General features: G+C 37.3%; 2 protein-coding genes across 4 annotated transcripts in view; one reads left to right on the top strand and one right to left on the bottom strand.

Moving 5' to 3' along the window:
• The first annotated feature begins 10,414 nt into the window (after positions 1–10,414).
• On the top strand, positions 10,415–14,674 carry LOC129923178 (uncharacterized). Its single transcript, XM_056013069.1, has one exon. It carries the CDS (start codon positions 10,415–10,417, stop codon positions 14,672–14,674), a length of 4,260 nt encoding a protein of 1,419 aa, XP_055869044.1.
• LOC106055693 (stimulated by retinoic acid gene 6 protein-like) overlaps positions 14,358–16,944 on the bottom strand; it is a 30,109-nt gene continuing 27,522 nt past the window's right edge. For 2 of the 3 annotated variants that reach the window (XM_056013202.1, XM_056013203.1), the window contains exon 16: positions 14,358–15,238. In XM_056013202.1, the coding sequence (XP_055869177.1) occupies positions 15,023–15,238 (216 nt within the window). In that variant the 3' untranslated portion in view covers positions 14,358–15,022. The remainder of the gene's footprint in view (positions 15,239–16,944) is intronic. The other variant, XM_056013204.1, reaches the window with a different exon arrangement.

Raw genomic sequence — 16,944 nt, 5'->3', positions numbered from 1 at the left:
TAAGTAATAGTAAATTATCGACTAATTGTTTAATTGTTGTTGTTTTTTATTGACTCATGCCTTGTCTATGCCAATGTAGTGTTGGAAAAACAACGTGTACAAACAATTTATTCAACAGACCGACAAAGTGAGTTGATAGAAGCCTTGTCACAATTTTCTTTTTCAAATACACATTCTGTTTTACACACATTTTCTTGAAGGCTTGTTCTTTTCATATATTTTCGTTATTTTTTTTTCTGCATGTTTGTGTTATTGTTTAATATTGTCTAACTCTTTCTACTGGAACAACTTATGAAATACACTGTCTTTGTTTGCTTGTCATACAATTCTAAGTCTCCCCCCCCCCAGACACTGCAACCCTTGCCCCCCAATCCCCCGCTAAGCCTTAAAATATGAAAAGAGACATTTTGTTTTTCACTTCAGTGCGCCCTTGCTAACGCCCAAGCATTGGATCGTTTCAATGGAACGCCTTTGTCCTCAAGTCGTGTTCACAAGTATACTTCATAACTCTGTGCAGCCTTTAGTGGATCTCAAACGGTAGTTATGTTGTGTCTATAGACTCTATACTATACTAGTTATTTTGTGTTTGTTATACTGTAGAGAGGACTGGGAAAAGAAAGCGAGATACATGATATAGCATTCATCCTTAAAGAGACAAAATCTATTTTGTATTCTTATAAGTTGGACTTAATTTAAAACAACAATTAATACTAAGTTTTTCATATTTTTGCGTGAGCTGCAGAGATATACTCTAGCAATAGATAACTTAACTAAAGGATTTTTTTTGTGTTTTTTTTACGGAAATTTATTTTTCTTGAGGATTTGAATAAGTGATTGACCCTTTACAAAACAATTAGATCAATTAGATATTCATTATAAGACATTAGTTAGGTCAGGCTCACATATAACTTTACATTCACTTTCATCTATCCTTTGGTCTGCTGAACCGCTGGGGCACACAACATCATTCAACCTTATTTCTCCATTCTTTATGTCTGTTAGAAACTTAACTAAGGATTTTTTTTTTTGAAATGTTTATTTTTGATGAGGGTTTGAATAAGAGATTAACCCCATACAAACAATTAGATCAATACGATAATCATTATATGAAATCAGTTAGGCCAGGTTCACATCTAACTTCACCTTCACTTTCACCAATCCCTTGGTCTGCTGGACCGTTGGGGCACCACACAAGATCTGTCAACATTCTTTCTCCATTCTTCTCTGACATTTGCCTTTGATAGAATTTCATTTCGATATTCTTTCTGAAAATATTGAAACTTGACTTTTTGCCTGCCTGGGTGGACAACTTCGGGGGCCGATTTTTGAGTTTGTGTAGAAACACGAACTGTCTTTGTAGCCTTGTTTGTTTTTTTTTTTTTTTTTTTTTTTTTTTTTTTTTTTTTTTTTATCTAATGTGTTTTTACCAGAAACGATTTTTCTTTTACAAAAGATTTGGGGATAAAAAAAAGGTTCTATTTTTATTCATTTCACATCTGGTAGCAGCATGGGATAGTGAGTCCACGATAATTATTTAATTTCATTTTAGATATTTTATATATTACATTTTAACTAAAAAAAAATAGTTCAATATGGTTCATAAAAAATTGCCGACACCTGGTCTAGATCTAGTTGTGATGAGACTTGTCCACAGTTAAGTTTTCATTTTAAAGGTTCAATAATTGAAAAAAAAATGTGTCTGCAGAAACATCTTTTGGTTTTATCTTAAAAGGGCGTACAATTTTCCTTTAATTCCAGACCAAAATGTAATATTTTCTTATAAAAAACAAAAAAATTATTGAAGTTCAATCCTAACAGGCTAATGAAATACATAGAAGCGAAAGGAATAATTCAGTCGGAAAGTGGAAAATAATTACGGAAAGAAAAATTAATTTTTTTTATTTCTCTCTTCATAAACATATTCGGGAATTTCCACTGACATGTATTCAAGATATGAATCTCCAGATAAAATTTAGTTTTAAGATGAATCTATTTTGAAAACTAAAACTGTCCGTGTGGGGCCAATTAGCTAGTATTTTTTCCCAAAGATATACATTCATTGTCAAATTTCTAGGATATTCGTTAGAGCCATTTTCGAGCTCTGTGTCCACCAAGGTTTCGCCCATTACGAATTTTCAAGCTAATAAGAGGAATAGTAAGACAAGCAAAATAAAAAAAACATTTAAAAAAAAACATTAAAAAAACATAAAAAACAAAGCTTATCTAAAACCATATTTATCAAAACATGGACACGTTATTTCCTTTATTCGATATCAAACAAAATGATTAAATTACCCACAATTAATTGACTAATCTAATTGGGTATTTTATTTATTGGTTCAGTTTTGTTGGGTAAAATAAGTAATTGTTTAAAGTATCAGTTTGATAGGAAAAAGCGCGAGGGAAAAAATATTTAAGGGGACTAAACACACCAAATTTAGACATATGTGAATACTGAATTATTAGTTTCCCTTGTTGGTGTAAAACAAAACAATTAATTACTTTTTAAAAATATATTCATGTCTTGTCTACGCCGATGAATACGTGTGCGAAGTTTCAACTTGATCCGAGAATGGTTGTGAGAGAAATAACGTGTACACACTTTTTACCAGACAGACAGACAGAGTGAGTTGATAAAAGCTTTGTAAAAAAAAAAATGGACATCCTGATTCAAATTAGAACAAGCAGAAAAGACGAAATGAAACCATGCTGGATCATGAAATACTTTTCCTCACGTATTTGAATACTACACTCCCCCGCTATTTCACGATAACCAAGTATCTAGTAACCTATCAATCTTTTTTAAAATGGTAAATAGAAATCGGAGATCTCCGCTCCAAACTGCGTCTGACGCGTCTGCTGAATAAAAGGCGTCTATTTGATCAATCAAAGTCTGGGTACACTCTAGCACTGGGCTGGTAATGTGTGTTGTAGATTCATGATTGCTCAACTAAAAGGGATAGAGGAAAGACTATTAGTTTCGTGTGGTCTGTCTGTCCGTAAGTCTGTCTCATTTGGACTACAAAAACCAAAAGCACGATTGAAAATTCGATTTTACAAATTTTTTTAACATGTGCAACGGCATCCCTGGGGGGTCCCCACTTGAGTGGGGCATAAAATGAGTGTTTTTTTACATTCAATTTTAAAATATTACGCAAAATACAAGGTCAAGCCACCCTGAGCCCATAAATGACGGCAAAGTCCTAGCTACTCCCATGGCTACTTTTTTTTTTTCGATAATCGAAGCCTTTGATAATTAAAATTTAATATGCAAAAATTGTGTTTATCTTTAGCCAGTAGTTTAGTAAGCAAAATACTCGGTATTGAGTGTCTCAACCTGCAAGTTGGCTTTTTTCATTCCAAACATTTTGGTGAGGGATATTATTATGATGATGGTTGTGCCTGATCTACTTCCTGCTTCGCCAAATATTACTCTATGACACCTCTAGCTAGTACGTCAAGTGTTTCACCCAGGTATGGCTTTCATTGAGACTATGCCAATTTAACGTTTTCGTAAGCTGTTAATGTGTTTAGGATGAGATACTCAGGCTTCATGTTTCGTTTGGCTCTTGATGAGAGTTGGTAAGATGCTTGTTGGGTGTTCTTTGCTCAAGTATATTCTCTCTTACTATAAGAGTTTTGAATTTGTTCTTTATCCTACTGTAAGCACTTTGTGGCGATCACTGTAGTTCCCTAGGCCATTGTTTTAAGACGCCGAGTCAGCGGACCTTTTCCATTGACGTATCGTGACACAGTTGTAGGCCCACAGATACACCCACGAATAGAAATACACAACAAAATAAATCTTCGAATTCTAACAAGTATAATTATACGGTTGAATTACAATATTAAAATCACTTAAAATATATCTGTTAAGCAAGACTAGTAATATGATTTGAATGAAAAAACTGAACCAACCCCCCGGTTCTAGGTTACGACCTTTTTGACAGACTGTTATGTTGTTTTTGCCGAAAGTGGTAATAGATATATTATTATAAACACTTCATTATCTATAAATTGCTTCCAATGTCCTGCGTCTCAAATAACCTCTGGCAATCAGTCTAACTCCTGGTCTTCAAGCGTAACTTAGATATTCCGTCCCGCGTAACTACGAACACTGATAAACATAGGAGAGTATCTGGCGTTCTAGCCAGAAAGCTTCAATCACATCGGCTGCATGAAATTAAGGGGAAGGGGGTTGGTGGGAGGAGCTGCTATGTGGGCGACAACGTACCAGACTCTCCTCTCGTCCTCCATGAGATGAGCCGAGACCAGATGTCATAGTAGGCCTGGACATGTGACGTGGCAATGAGCTATTGGCTCCACTGACCACTAATTGCCACGTCACAGGTCCGTGTTCGGCCCTACTATGACGATTTGGTTCCTGAAGGGCCATAGTCGTCACGCCTGAAGGAGGCCAATGGGTGTCCACTAGATGTCCACGTGAAGCTTGAGACCAAGTTTTATGGACTCTTGATTCGGTAATTGAAAATTTGTTGTTGCACTCATCCTGAATTCTTTTCTTATTTTCAGAAGTGATCTGATTGGCTGGTTGTTGTTGATGGTCGTTGACTTGTAGCACCAAACTGCTGGTAGACAACTAAACCGCTGTAGGCGTATTATATTTTAACTTGTAAAGCCTGAAATAACATGAATAACTTATTTGTGGACCTTTATAACCAAATTTAAACAAGTTCAACTTGAGGAAAAATGAAATAAATTGAGTAATAACTTTAATATGGTATTCTGAAAAAAATACTACACTTACACCTCTTTTCACTCCTGCAATCTGGAGTCGTCTGTTCCACTTGAGACCGCTGACGATAATGCCGCGTATCTTGCATAATTCACACTACGTAGCCACCAACCAATTGCTTACCTCTTCCCACCGCCACAATAGAAACACACACACACCATAACACTGGCGCCTGTAAACTACAACCTTGTCAATAAACAAATCTTTCACAGCTCCGGTCCAACCCTTGCACAAAAATATCACAAATCTTAATAAATGAAGCAAAGACATTGAAACATGTAAGAAATGTCCTAAATTAAAAAATATACATATACTATTTCAATTTCGATTTCCGCATATTATTTACACGCAAAATAAAAATAAAAGTTTAGTAAAACTGATAGCATTATGTATTCTGTATTACGCTATATTTTAATTATTCGGGACCAATCAAAACATGTTTCACAAGGACAGTTGTTAATTTAATTGATTTTTTTTTTTAGAGTAAGGTAGTTACAACACAGTTGCACCACATCAAAGACTATGAAGTAACCTTGAAACCTTTACGATTGAGTCTTCAATTCTTAACAACTATTGCTATAACTTCTCCCGCGCCAACGCCTATGATCTGCACCAGCGCACTGTGCAACACGACTGATCGACGACATGTGGATACTAGCAAGAAAGACAGTTTAGATCCGGCTGAGGTGATCAGCAAGAGATCTCAGCTGTCTGGAGCTAAAATGAGCTGTCTGGAGCTAAAAGCCGTCTAACGTGCTACCAGAGAACTGAACTAAAGACCAGGGGCGACACGTGGGAAGTGTGTCGGCAGTCGTTATTAATGTTTGGGTAGGAAAGGACTGGTTGAACTTAAGACAACTCGTGTATTGATGGCTGAAGTCACTGTCTTAGTGTCTGTGTATTTTGTAACTGTTAATAAAAACATCCTCTGGTATTCGTTTTCTTTCGTTGAGTGCTTGCCATAGATTTACACACAAGTAAATTCTTTTAAGATCGTCTCTTGTTTACGTTGGAGCTGCCGCCCTCCTCCGGAAAACTATTTACATATGTGACATTGCCAACTGGGTCTGTGACGCCGAGTTCTATATTTAGAGTGACCTATATATAAATACAATAATCTTTTGCCGATGGGTGAAAGATATGTAGTAAAATTTTTTTTAACTTTGTAATAAATCTCCATAAAACAAAATTCGCTCCCTCCTCTCCTCTTCCAGTCAGAGGCGTAGCTAGGGTGTGGTGAGGGAGGGGGAGAATTTTAAAATCCCTCCGGGTTTCCAATTGAGGGGGACCCCAAATGAGTGTTTTTTTACATTAAATATTACACCAAATGCTGGGGCCTTAAAAGAAATGAAGCCCCCCGGTCCCCAAATGATGGCGAACGTCTAGCTACGCCACAGCTTCCAGCAACTGCAACAATTCTGTCCTTTTACCTAAAAAAAAAAATACATGGTCAGCAACGGCTCTTGTTTGTGTGACTGTTCAGTTTCTTTTCAAATGATTTTGTTCACATCAACCCAGAATTAATTCTCTTTGTTAATATAATTCTTTATCGATATTTTGTAGAATGTTTCAGCAGGTCGACCGCTAGTTTTAAGTGTACGATTGCGTCATGCCGGAAACAGTTCCAGCAGAAACAACGATGAAGCTATTCGTTTCATTTCCTTTTCCAGGCGGAAGTTTAAGAGTCAAAGCGTACGTCTAGTTTCAAAGTTTGAATTCTTGATGTTCGTCGGCCAGGTCCATCCTCACTTATGGAACTGACACTAAGTTATTCACTACTCTCTCTCTCTCTCTCTCTCTCTCTCTCTCTCTCTCTCTCTCTCACACACACACACACACATACACAAACACATACACACATACACACGCACACTTTTTAAATTTTAAAAAAAAATTTTTTTTTTTAAATTTATTAACTGTTGTGTATTAGCCCCCCCCCCCTCCACTTTGATGTACTTATTTTCCGAGACAGTTTAAGTTTTAAATAAATAGCAATCCCACAGTGCAACTGTTATTTAGATATCTAGAAGAAATCAATAGTGCAACAGTTTTAGAACGCCATTGACTCGTTTGTTTGTTTTATAAGAGAATAAAGAGAGACGTCTGGTTTAATCCGGCAGCACAGCGACTTCCAGCTCGATGCACTATTTCTATAGCTCTAAAAATTTCTGCAGCGGTTCTCAAACTTTTCATCTCCAAATTACCCTCTTACATTGAATATATTTATTTCGATGTTTTCTCTAAAGACAGCTTCACAAACGAGGAAACCCTAAACCAGATCAAACTAGCGAGGACCTTCTAATCACTGTCGAAAAACAAAACGCCAGCTTAGGCTGTAGGGTCATATGGCAAGATCCACAGGGCTTGGAAAGACATTTATGATGGGAACAGTAGCAGTATCTATCAACTTCGCTTTCACCTTCTTTTAGTCTGTTGGACTGGTGAGACATCACACCTCATCTGTAAAGGCGTCTCTCTCCCTTCTTTTGTGTCTTTTGCAGTCTTAGTATCACTTTCAATGGTAGACCTGCTTATTCTTGGATATTGTCTTCCCTTCCTTTCTTTCGTCTGCCTCGCTTTCTTTCCCCTGGAACTGTTCCATGCATAAATGTTTTCCTCCCATCGCTTCTTTTGTTTTCCTCTCTCTCTGTCTCTTTCTTTTACCTGGTTCTGTTCCCTGCTGTAAAGTCTTTGCGAGCGTCTGAGGATCACATTATATGACCGTATAGTTTTAATTGTGTTTTCAACAGTTGTCAGAAGTTCATCATGGACCCAGTCGCCATGGTAATCCTATTTGTTTTTTTTCCGCGTATATAAGATGATCTTTATATGTGATGTGATCTTTGTATGTGAAATCTAGTAACATCTAAACTTTATGGCTGTGATATTCCTTTCTAGTTCTGCAGAGTCCAGGACTAGCACGCGCAACGGGAATGTCACCATGACCAAGGCACGTATCAATCTGATACGCTGAACACCGAGTAACTATAAGCATAATTTCATTTTCCAGTCATGTTCCGGTAAAAATAAGGCGTGTACTTTTTTTATGGTCTTTTAATGCTTTATACGAGAACCTCTTTGTGTAACATTACGTTTTGTAAACCATGATAACAAATATTTTATAATTGAAGCACTGAACAACATTTACTTGAAAAGTACATTTTACTGGTACGCGTTTTCCAGTTGGAGAACCATTGGATTAGATCGCGTATTGACAGCAGGTCAAACAGTGTCTAGTGTGTAACTTTGTTTACTTGTCTGTGTCGTCATCTTTTGGTTCAATGTCCTGTGCTGAGGCGACGAGAAAAAAAAAGATACTTTACCTCGACGTTTGAGGCGAATTCCGAGTTTCTTTTCAATGGCAGCTGCTGTATTTTATTTGTTTAATTAACATCCTATCTTATTGTTCACATAATTTTAGGACACGAATATTTGTTTATTCTGGTAATAAACTTAACAGCGATCGAGATCTATTAGCTAAGGCATCAATCTTCCCTTATATTCCTACATATATAAGTTGATTTTTTAACAAACAAAATACTGAACATGTTTACATAGTTTCACATATTTAGTCCAAATAATAATAATACGGTTAATATATACATTGTGGTTAGAGGTTTTGAGGATAGCACGAGTTTTGGGTCGGATATGGTCCGAAGGCCGGAGTTTGGACATCGAGGAGGTAGCTATCTAGAAGTCTGGCTCTGTATCTCAATACCGTTACAGGCTTTTAAGGATCAAATGAAGAATATTGGTGATTTGCTAACTGATTTTTAGTTTGCCGATGCATGTGGTTGGCTGTTTTTTTTTCTAGGCATCAGAAATAGAAACCGTTTAGAGTTGGTGAGAACTAATTTGAATAAAACGTCGTCAAATCTACCTATTTACAAACGTTCATAAAACATTGATAACTCTTTCTGTTATCATTAGATCTAATAGTGAGCATTAGCTATTAACTGTATGGATGACCTTTATTTTGTAATGACTTCTGTAAAAGGTCTGTGTTCCCATGCAATAGTGTGACAGATCCATAAAACATCAAAGGACAGAAAGCAAGCAAAATGTAAAGAAATACGTTTAAGAAGAAACGAACCTTATCTCAGGGAAAGGACTTCACATTTACAGCCATATCTCTCACTAGTGTAAGATTTATTTCTATTTTCAATATAAAAACAATATTAATTAATTACCACTAATACATTAATAAAAATGAATATTTTTTATATTGATTAATCTTTTGATAGGATAAATGAGTTAGCCAGGAAAACCAGTGACTTAGCAAAATTTAGGATATTGGTTAATATGCATGACTAAATGCATGACGCGTAGGACGTACTCATCTTTTTTTTTTGAAGTAACGTCTGTATTATATAAGATAAGAAGATAAATAACTGTGCAAAGTTTCAAACTTGACCAGTTGAGTGGGAAGTGAGAGGACTAACGTGTACAAAAATGTGTACCAGACATTCAAGACAGACGAAGTGAGTAGATGTAAGATCTAGGAAAAAAAACCTGATTACTTTATTCTAAAAATAAAACATACAGCTACTATCCTCTTCTCTTTTGTGGGTTTTTTTTTTTCAGTTTTTTTCCCACAATTCCTCCTATTGCCATGGAAACTCCCAATAGAAACTAGAAATTGTGTGGAGCCTGGACTGCTATTTCAACAGGTAAAATATATAAAATTCTTTTACTTTTTAAAAACGAGGTTTATATTTATTAAAATTGTATCAATTATTTCAAACCAATCAATCAATCAATCAATCAATAATAGTATCAATAAAAAGACACACATGAACACTTTGCACCGTGTCTCATGGAGAACTTATTATCTGGACTGTTAATAGGAGACCTTGACTATGTAGAGCTTACTGGTAAGTCTCCTTGCAAGAATGAAACATCACAAGAAATAAATGTGACTCGCGGTGGTTGAGTGGTAGATCGTTTGGCTTCCATAACTTGGCGTCCCTGTTTCAAAGTCTGGGATTTTTTTTTTCGGGATCTTTGAGCGCCTCTGAGTCCATTAGTTAAAGGAAAAGTAAAGTCGGTTGGTGCCACGTGACACCCTCTTTAACAGTGGGCTACAAAACAAAAGACCTTCACATCATCACAAGGTATGAAAGAGAACTTCTTACTGTTTACAAGAAATAAAAAATAGAACTTCATTCTAGTTATAAAGCAGGAATTTATTTTTAAAGAACCTTTTTGTACAGTCACATGTTAAGAATGCCTACTGTTAGCTTACACTTGCTTCATTGGGAAAAAAAGTTAGTCAAAAGATAGAACTCAAGTCAAAATTTGAATCATTTATTTCAAAGTAAAAATTTGCACATATCTGTATGGCTGGTAAGTGAGGTGACGCAAATGATCTCCACTGTAGTCAATTTTTTTTTAAGAAACAATTAATTTTTAGTTTACTATATTATTCAAACATAAGGTATGCATTGATTTTTTTAAAAATTTATATGCTTTTTCAATATCTAAGCTTCCACTAGATAGTAATCCTGGAATTATTTTTAATACACTTGTACAATTGAGACCAGTAAAAACATTCCTTGTAGATGATATATGACCTAATCCACACTCATAAGGAGGCATGGGCGTAGACTTTAATACAGAGTGCACCATCATATTCAATCTACAACCTCACAGGCAACCATGCACCATCATATTCAATCTACAACCTCACAGGCAACCATGCACCATCATATTCAATCTACAAACTCACAGGCAACCATGCACCATCATATTCAATCTACAACCTCACAGGCAACCATGCACCATCATATTCAATCTACAACCTCACAGGCAACCATGCACCATCATATTCAATCTACAAACTCACAGGCAACCATGCACCATCATATTCAATCTACAACCTCACAGGCAACCATGCACCATCATATTCAATCTACAACCTCACAAGCAACCATGCACCATCATATTCAATCTACAACCTCACAGGCAACCATGCACCATCATATTCAATCTACAAACTCACAGGCAACCATGCACCATCATATTCAATCTACAACCTCACAGGCAACCATGCACCATCATATTCAATCTACAAACTCACAGGCAACCATGCACCATCATATTCAATCTACAACCTCACAGGCAACCATGCACCATCATATTCAATCTACAAACTCACAGGCAACCATGCACCATCATATTCAATCTACAACCTCACAGGCAACCATGCACCATCATATTCAATCTACAACCTCACAAGCAACCATGCACCATCATATTCAATCTACAACCTCACAGGCAACCATGCACCATCATATTCAATCTACAAACTCACAGGCAACCATGCACCATCATATTCAATCTACAACCTCACAGGCAACCATGCACCATTATATTCAATCTACAAACTCACAGGCAACCATGCACCATCATATTCAATCTACAACCTCACAGGCAACCATGCACCATCATATTCAATCTACAAACTCACAGGCAACCATGCACCATCATATTCAATCTACAAACTCACAGGCAACCATGCACCATCATATTCAATCTACAACCTCACAGGCAACCATGCACCATCATATTCAATCTACAAACTCACAGGCAACCATGCACCATCATATTCAATCTACAAACTCACAGGCAACCATGCACCATCATATTCAATCTACAACCTCACAGGCAACCATGCACCATCATATTCAATCTACAAACTCACAGGCAACCATGCACCATCATATTCAATCTACAACCTCAAAGGCAACCATGCACCATCATATTCAATCTACAAACTCACAGGCAACCATGCACCATCATATTCAATCTACAAACTCACAGGCAACCATGCACCATCATATTCAATCTACAAACTCACAGGCAACCATGCACCATCATATTCAATCTACAAACTCACAGGCAACCATGCACCATCATATTCAATCTACAACCTCACAGGCAACCATGCACCATCATATTCAATCTACAAACTCACAGGCAACCATGCACCATCATATTCAATCTACAAACTCACAGGCAACCATGCACCATCATATTCGATCTACAAACTCACAGGCAACCATGCACCATCATATTCAATCTACAAACTCACAGGCAACCATGCACCATCATATTCAATCTACAAACTCACAGGCAACCATGCACCATCATATTCAATCTACAACCTCACAGGCAACCATGCACCATCATATTCAATCTACAAACTCACAGGCAACCATGCACCATCATATTCAATCTACAAACTCACAGGCGACCATGCACCATCATATTCAATCTACAAACTCACAGGCAACCATGCACCATCATATTCAATCTACAACCTCACAGGCAACCATGCACCATCATATTCAATCTACAAACTCACAGGCAACCATGCACCATCATATTCAATCTACAACCTCACAGGCAACCATGCACCATCATATTCAATCTACAACCTCACAGGCAACCATGCACCATCATATTCAATCTACAAACTCACAGGCAACCATGCACCATCATATTCAATCTACAACCTCACAAGCAACCATGCACCATCATATTCAATCTACAACCTCACAGGCAACCATGCACCATCATATTCAATCTACAAACTCACAGGCAACCATGCACCATCATATTCAATCTACAACCTCACAGGCAACCATGCACCATCATATTCAATCTACAAACTCACAGGCAACCATGCACCATCATATTCAATCTACAACCTCACAGGCAACCATGCACCATCATATTCAATCTACAAACTCACAGGCAACCATGCACCATCATATTCAATCTACAACCTCACAGGCAACCATGCACCATCATATTCAATCTACAACCTCACAAGCAACCATTATCCATCATATTCAATCTACAACCTCACAGGCAACCATGCACCATCATATTCAATCTACAAACTCACAGGCAACCATGCACCATCATATTCAATCTACAACCTCACAGGCAACCATGCACCATCATATTCAATCTACAAACTCACAGGCAACCATGCACCATCATATTCAATCTACAACCTCACAGGCAACCATGCACCATCATATTCAATCTACAAACTCACAGGCAACCATGCACCATCATATTCAATCTACAAACTCACAGGCAACCATGCACCATCATATTCAATCTACAACCTCACAGGCAACCATGCACCATCATATTCAATCTACAAACTCACAGGCAACCATGCACCATCATATTCAATCTACAAACTCACAGGCAACCATGCACCATCATATTCAATCTACAACCTCACAGGCAACCATGCACCATCATATTCAATCTACAAACTCACAGGCAACCATGCACCATCATATTCAATCTACAAACTCACAGGCAACCATGCACCATCATATTCAATCTACAAACTCACAGGCAACCATGCACCATCATATTCAATCTACAAACTCACAGGCAACCATGCACCATCATATTCAATCTACAACCTCACAGGCAACCATGCACCATCATATTCAATCTACAAACTCACAGGCAACCATGCACCATCATATTCAATCTACAAACTCACAGGCAACCATGCACCATCATATTCAATCTACAAACTCACAGGCAACCATGCACCATCATATTCAATCTACAAACTCACAGGCAACCATGCACCATCATATTCAATCTACAACCTCACAGGCAACCATGCACCATCATATTCAATCTACAACCTCACAAGCAACCATTATCCATCATATTCAATCTACAACCTCACAGGCAACCATGCACCATCATATTCAATCTACAAACTCACAGGCAACCATGCACCATCATATTCAATCTACAAACTCACAGGCAACCATGCACCATCATATTCAATCTACAACCTCACAGGCAACCATGCACCATCATATTCAATCTACAAACTCACAGGCAACCATGCACCATCATATTCAATCTACAAACTCACAGGCAACCATGCACCATCATATTCAATCTACAACCTCACAGGCAACCATGCACCATCATATTCAATCTACAAACTCACAGGCAACCATGCACCATCATATTCAATCTACAAACTCACAGGCAACCATGCACCATCATATTCAATCTACAAACTCACAGGCAACCATGCACCATCATATTCAATCTACAAACTCACAGGCAACCATGCACCATCATATTCAATCTACAACCTCACAGGCAACCATGCACCATCATATTCAATCTACAAACTCACAGGCAACCATGCACCATCATATTCAATCTACAAACTCACAGGCAACCATGCACCATCATATTCAATCTACAAACTCACAGGCAACCATGCACCATCATATTCAATCTACAAACTCACAGGCAACCATGCACCATCATATTCAATCTACAACCTCACAGGCAACCATGCACCATCATATTCAATCTACAAACTCACAGGCAACCATGCACCATCATATTCAATCTACAACCTCACAGGCAACCATGCACCATCATATTCAATCTACAAACTCACAGGCAACCATGCACCATCATATTCAATCTACAAACTCACAGGCAACCATGCACCATCATATTCAATCTACAAACTCACAGGCAACCATGCACCATCATATTCAATCTACAAACTCACCGGCAACCATGCACCATCATATTCAATCTACAACCTCACAGGCAACCATGCACCATCATATTCAATCTACAACCTCACAGGCAACCATGCACCATCATATTCAATCTACAAACTCACAGGCAACCATGCACCATCATATTCAATCTACAACCTCACAGGCAACCATGCACCATCATATGCAATCTACAAACTCACAGGCAACCATGCACCATCATATTCAATCTACAAACTCACAGGCAACCATGCACCATCATATTCAATCTACAAACTCACAGGCAACCATGCACCATCATATTCAATCTACAAACTCACAGGCAACCATGTCATGAAGTTTCATTCAATTTTCTTTACTACACGGGACATTTAACATGTTCAGATGATTGTTTTACAAACTTCCATGTATCACAGAGCGATAGTCCAACAATTGTTCCTTGGGCTCTTGTGTTCTTCATTCAGCGTAACTGATAACGGCACAAGTTATCTTTCTTTGTTTTAAAACAAAGACCCTTCCTGTTAGCAGTATTGAATTTATATTTTTCTGAATGTCCTTCATTTTAAAGTGTCACTTTTATATACCTAACAGCTTTATTGATTTGCATCCCCAAAACTGAGTTGTGTCTTTGAGTTGAGTGAACTAATCAAATCAGGTCTATACCAAAACCTAACTACGGTGCTAATCATAAGACATTCTGAAGCGACGCCATTCTTAGATTCGATATACAGAAATCGGATGAATTGGTCTGATGTGAAGAACCATGGTCTCCTCTCTCCTTCTCCTCTTGGAGTTTGACCAAATCAAAGTCAGTGATGGGTTGGTCACTGATCGGTATCTTGAGACCTTCTTTGACGGCCTTCCTCATGGACTGGATAAAACCTTTTCTGTACATCCTTACCTAGAGATAGAGATGAAAAAAATGTTTATTTATTTGTCTGTGTGGCTATTGGGCAATTGTGTCTTAGTTAGTCTAGCTATAAATAATATAATATTGTTGATGTAAGATCATAAAATTGAAAGCAACGGTAAGCCTTAGATAAGCTATTTTAATTTTTGGACGCATGCTCGGCAGTAATGTGGTATTTTAATTCCATATATATAGGTATATATATATATATATATATATATATATATATATATATATATATATATATATATATATAGGGAGAGAGAGAGATAGATAGATATAGAGATAGATAGATATAGATATGTATATACTGGTGTATAAAAATCTATATGCATATTATGCATATATACATACTTATATATATACATAAGTGTAGATACATATACATATGTATATACATACACATATATGTATATAGTATATATATATATATATAGAGAGAGAGATATGAATGTACATTTATATATGCATATATCATGGGCGTAGCCAAGGGGGGGGGTTCAAACCACCCACCCCCCCCCCCGAAATGAAATCCCCCTCCCTAGGAGGGAGGGATTGGAGTTTAGTGACTGATTTTTTGCTTTGATTTTGTTTATTTTACATGAGATTTTAATACTAAACCATCACTTGCCCCAGCACAACCAAGGGGGTTTTGAGTTTAAAACCCCCTACCAGAGGGGTTCGAGTTTAAAAACCCCTACCAGAGGGGTTCGAGTTTAAAACCCCCTACCAGAGGGGTTCGAGTTTAAAACCCCCTACCAGAGGGGTTCGAGTTTAAAACCCTTACCAGGGGGGTTTGAGTTTAAAACCCCTACCTGGGGTTTTACAGTTAAATTCCCCTCTTCTATAAAACAAAACAAAACAGAAATGCAAACGAAAATCCCCAAATTCCAAGAGTACATTTAAGGAAGATTTTGATTGTAAACCCCCTCCAAAATATACCATAAACCCCCTCTTCAATATAAAAATAGCAAATTACACACTCAAAATGTTATGAGCGTAGCTAAATGGGTTTTGACTTAGATTTGAGTTTAAACCCCACTTCAGCGGGGTTTGAAGGTAAAAAATACCTCTTTAATAATAAAAACAAAAGCAAATTATACACTCAAAATGTTATGAGTGTAGTCAAAGGGGTTTAGAGTTTAAACTCCCATCCGGTGGAGTTTGAAGCTAAAAAGTACCTATTCAATATAAATAAAAGCAAATTACTCACTCTAATATCTATGAGCGTAGCCAAAGGGGTTTTGAGTTTAAACCTCGCCAGGGGGGTTTGAAGCTAAAAAAATACATCTTCAGTGTAAGAAAAAAAAAGCAAATTACGCACTCAAAATGCTTTAAGCGTTGCCAAAAGGGGTTTTGAGTTTAAACCCCCCTTCAGGGGGGGTTTGAGCTAAAAATACTTCTTCAATATAAAAAAAAAGCAAATTACACACTAAAATTATTTGAGCGTAGCCAATCCAATCAGTGTTTTGAGTTTAAACCCCTCTCCTACAAATGGCTTTGAGTTTAAGATCTCCCTACAGAGCATTTTGAGGTGGAAAACCCCCAACAGATGATTTTGACGATAAAACTTCTCTTTTCGATATAAAATTTAAAGCAAACTACAGTCACTTAATTCCAAGAACGTATTCAAGAGAGGTTACACATTTTTACCAGTGGCCGGGCTCCATTAATAAAGTGCAGTGAAAAGCCATCTG

The sequence above is a fragment of the Biomphalaria glabrata genome, chromosome 15 (assembly GCF_947242115.1).
Source record: "Biomphalaria glabrata chromosome 15, xgBioGlab47.1, whole genome shotgun sequence".
NCBI lineage: Eukaryota > Metazoa > Mollusca > Gastropoda > Planorbidae > Biomphalaria > Biomphalaria glabrata.
This window is presented reverse-complemented; position numbering and strand designations above follow the sequence as displayed.

Bases quoted from the DNA above. Each gene is read 5' to 3' on its own strand.
- LOC129923178 (XM_056013069.1), top strand. From the start codon at position 10,415: ATGCACCATCATATTCAATCTACAACCTCACAGGCAACCATGCACCAT.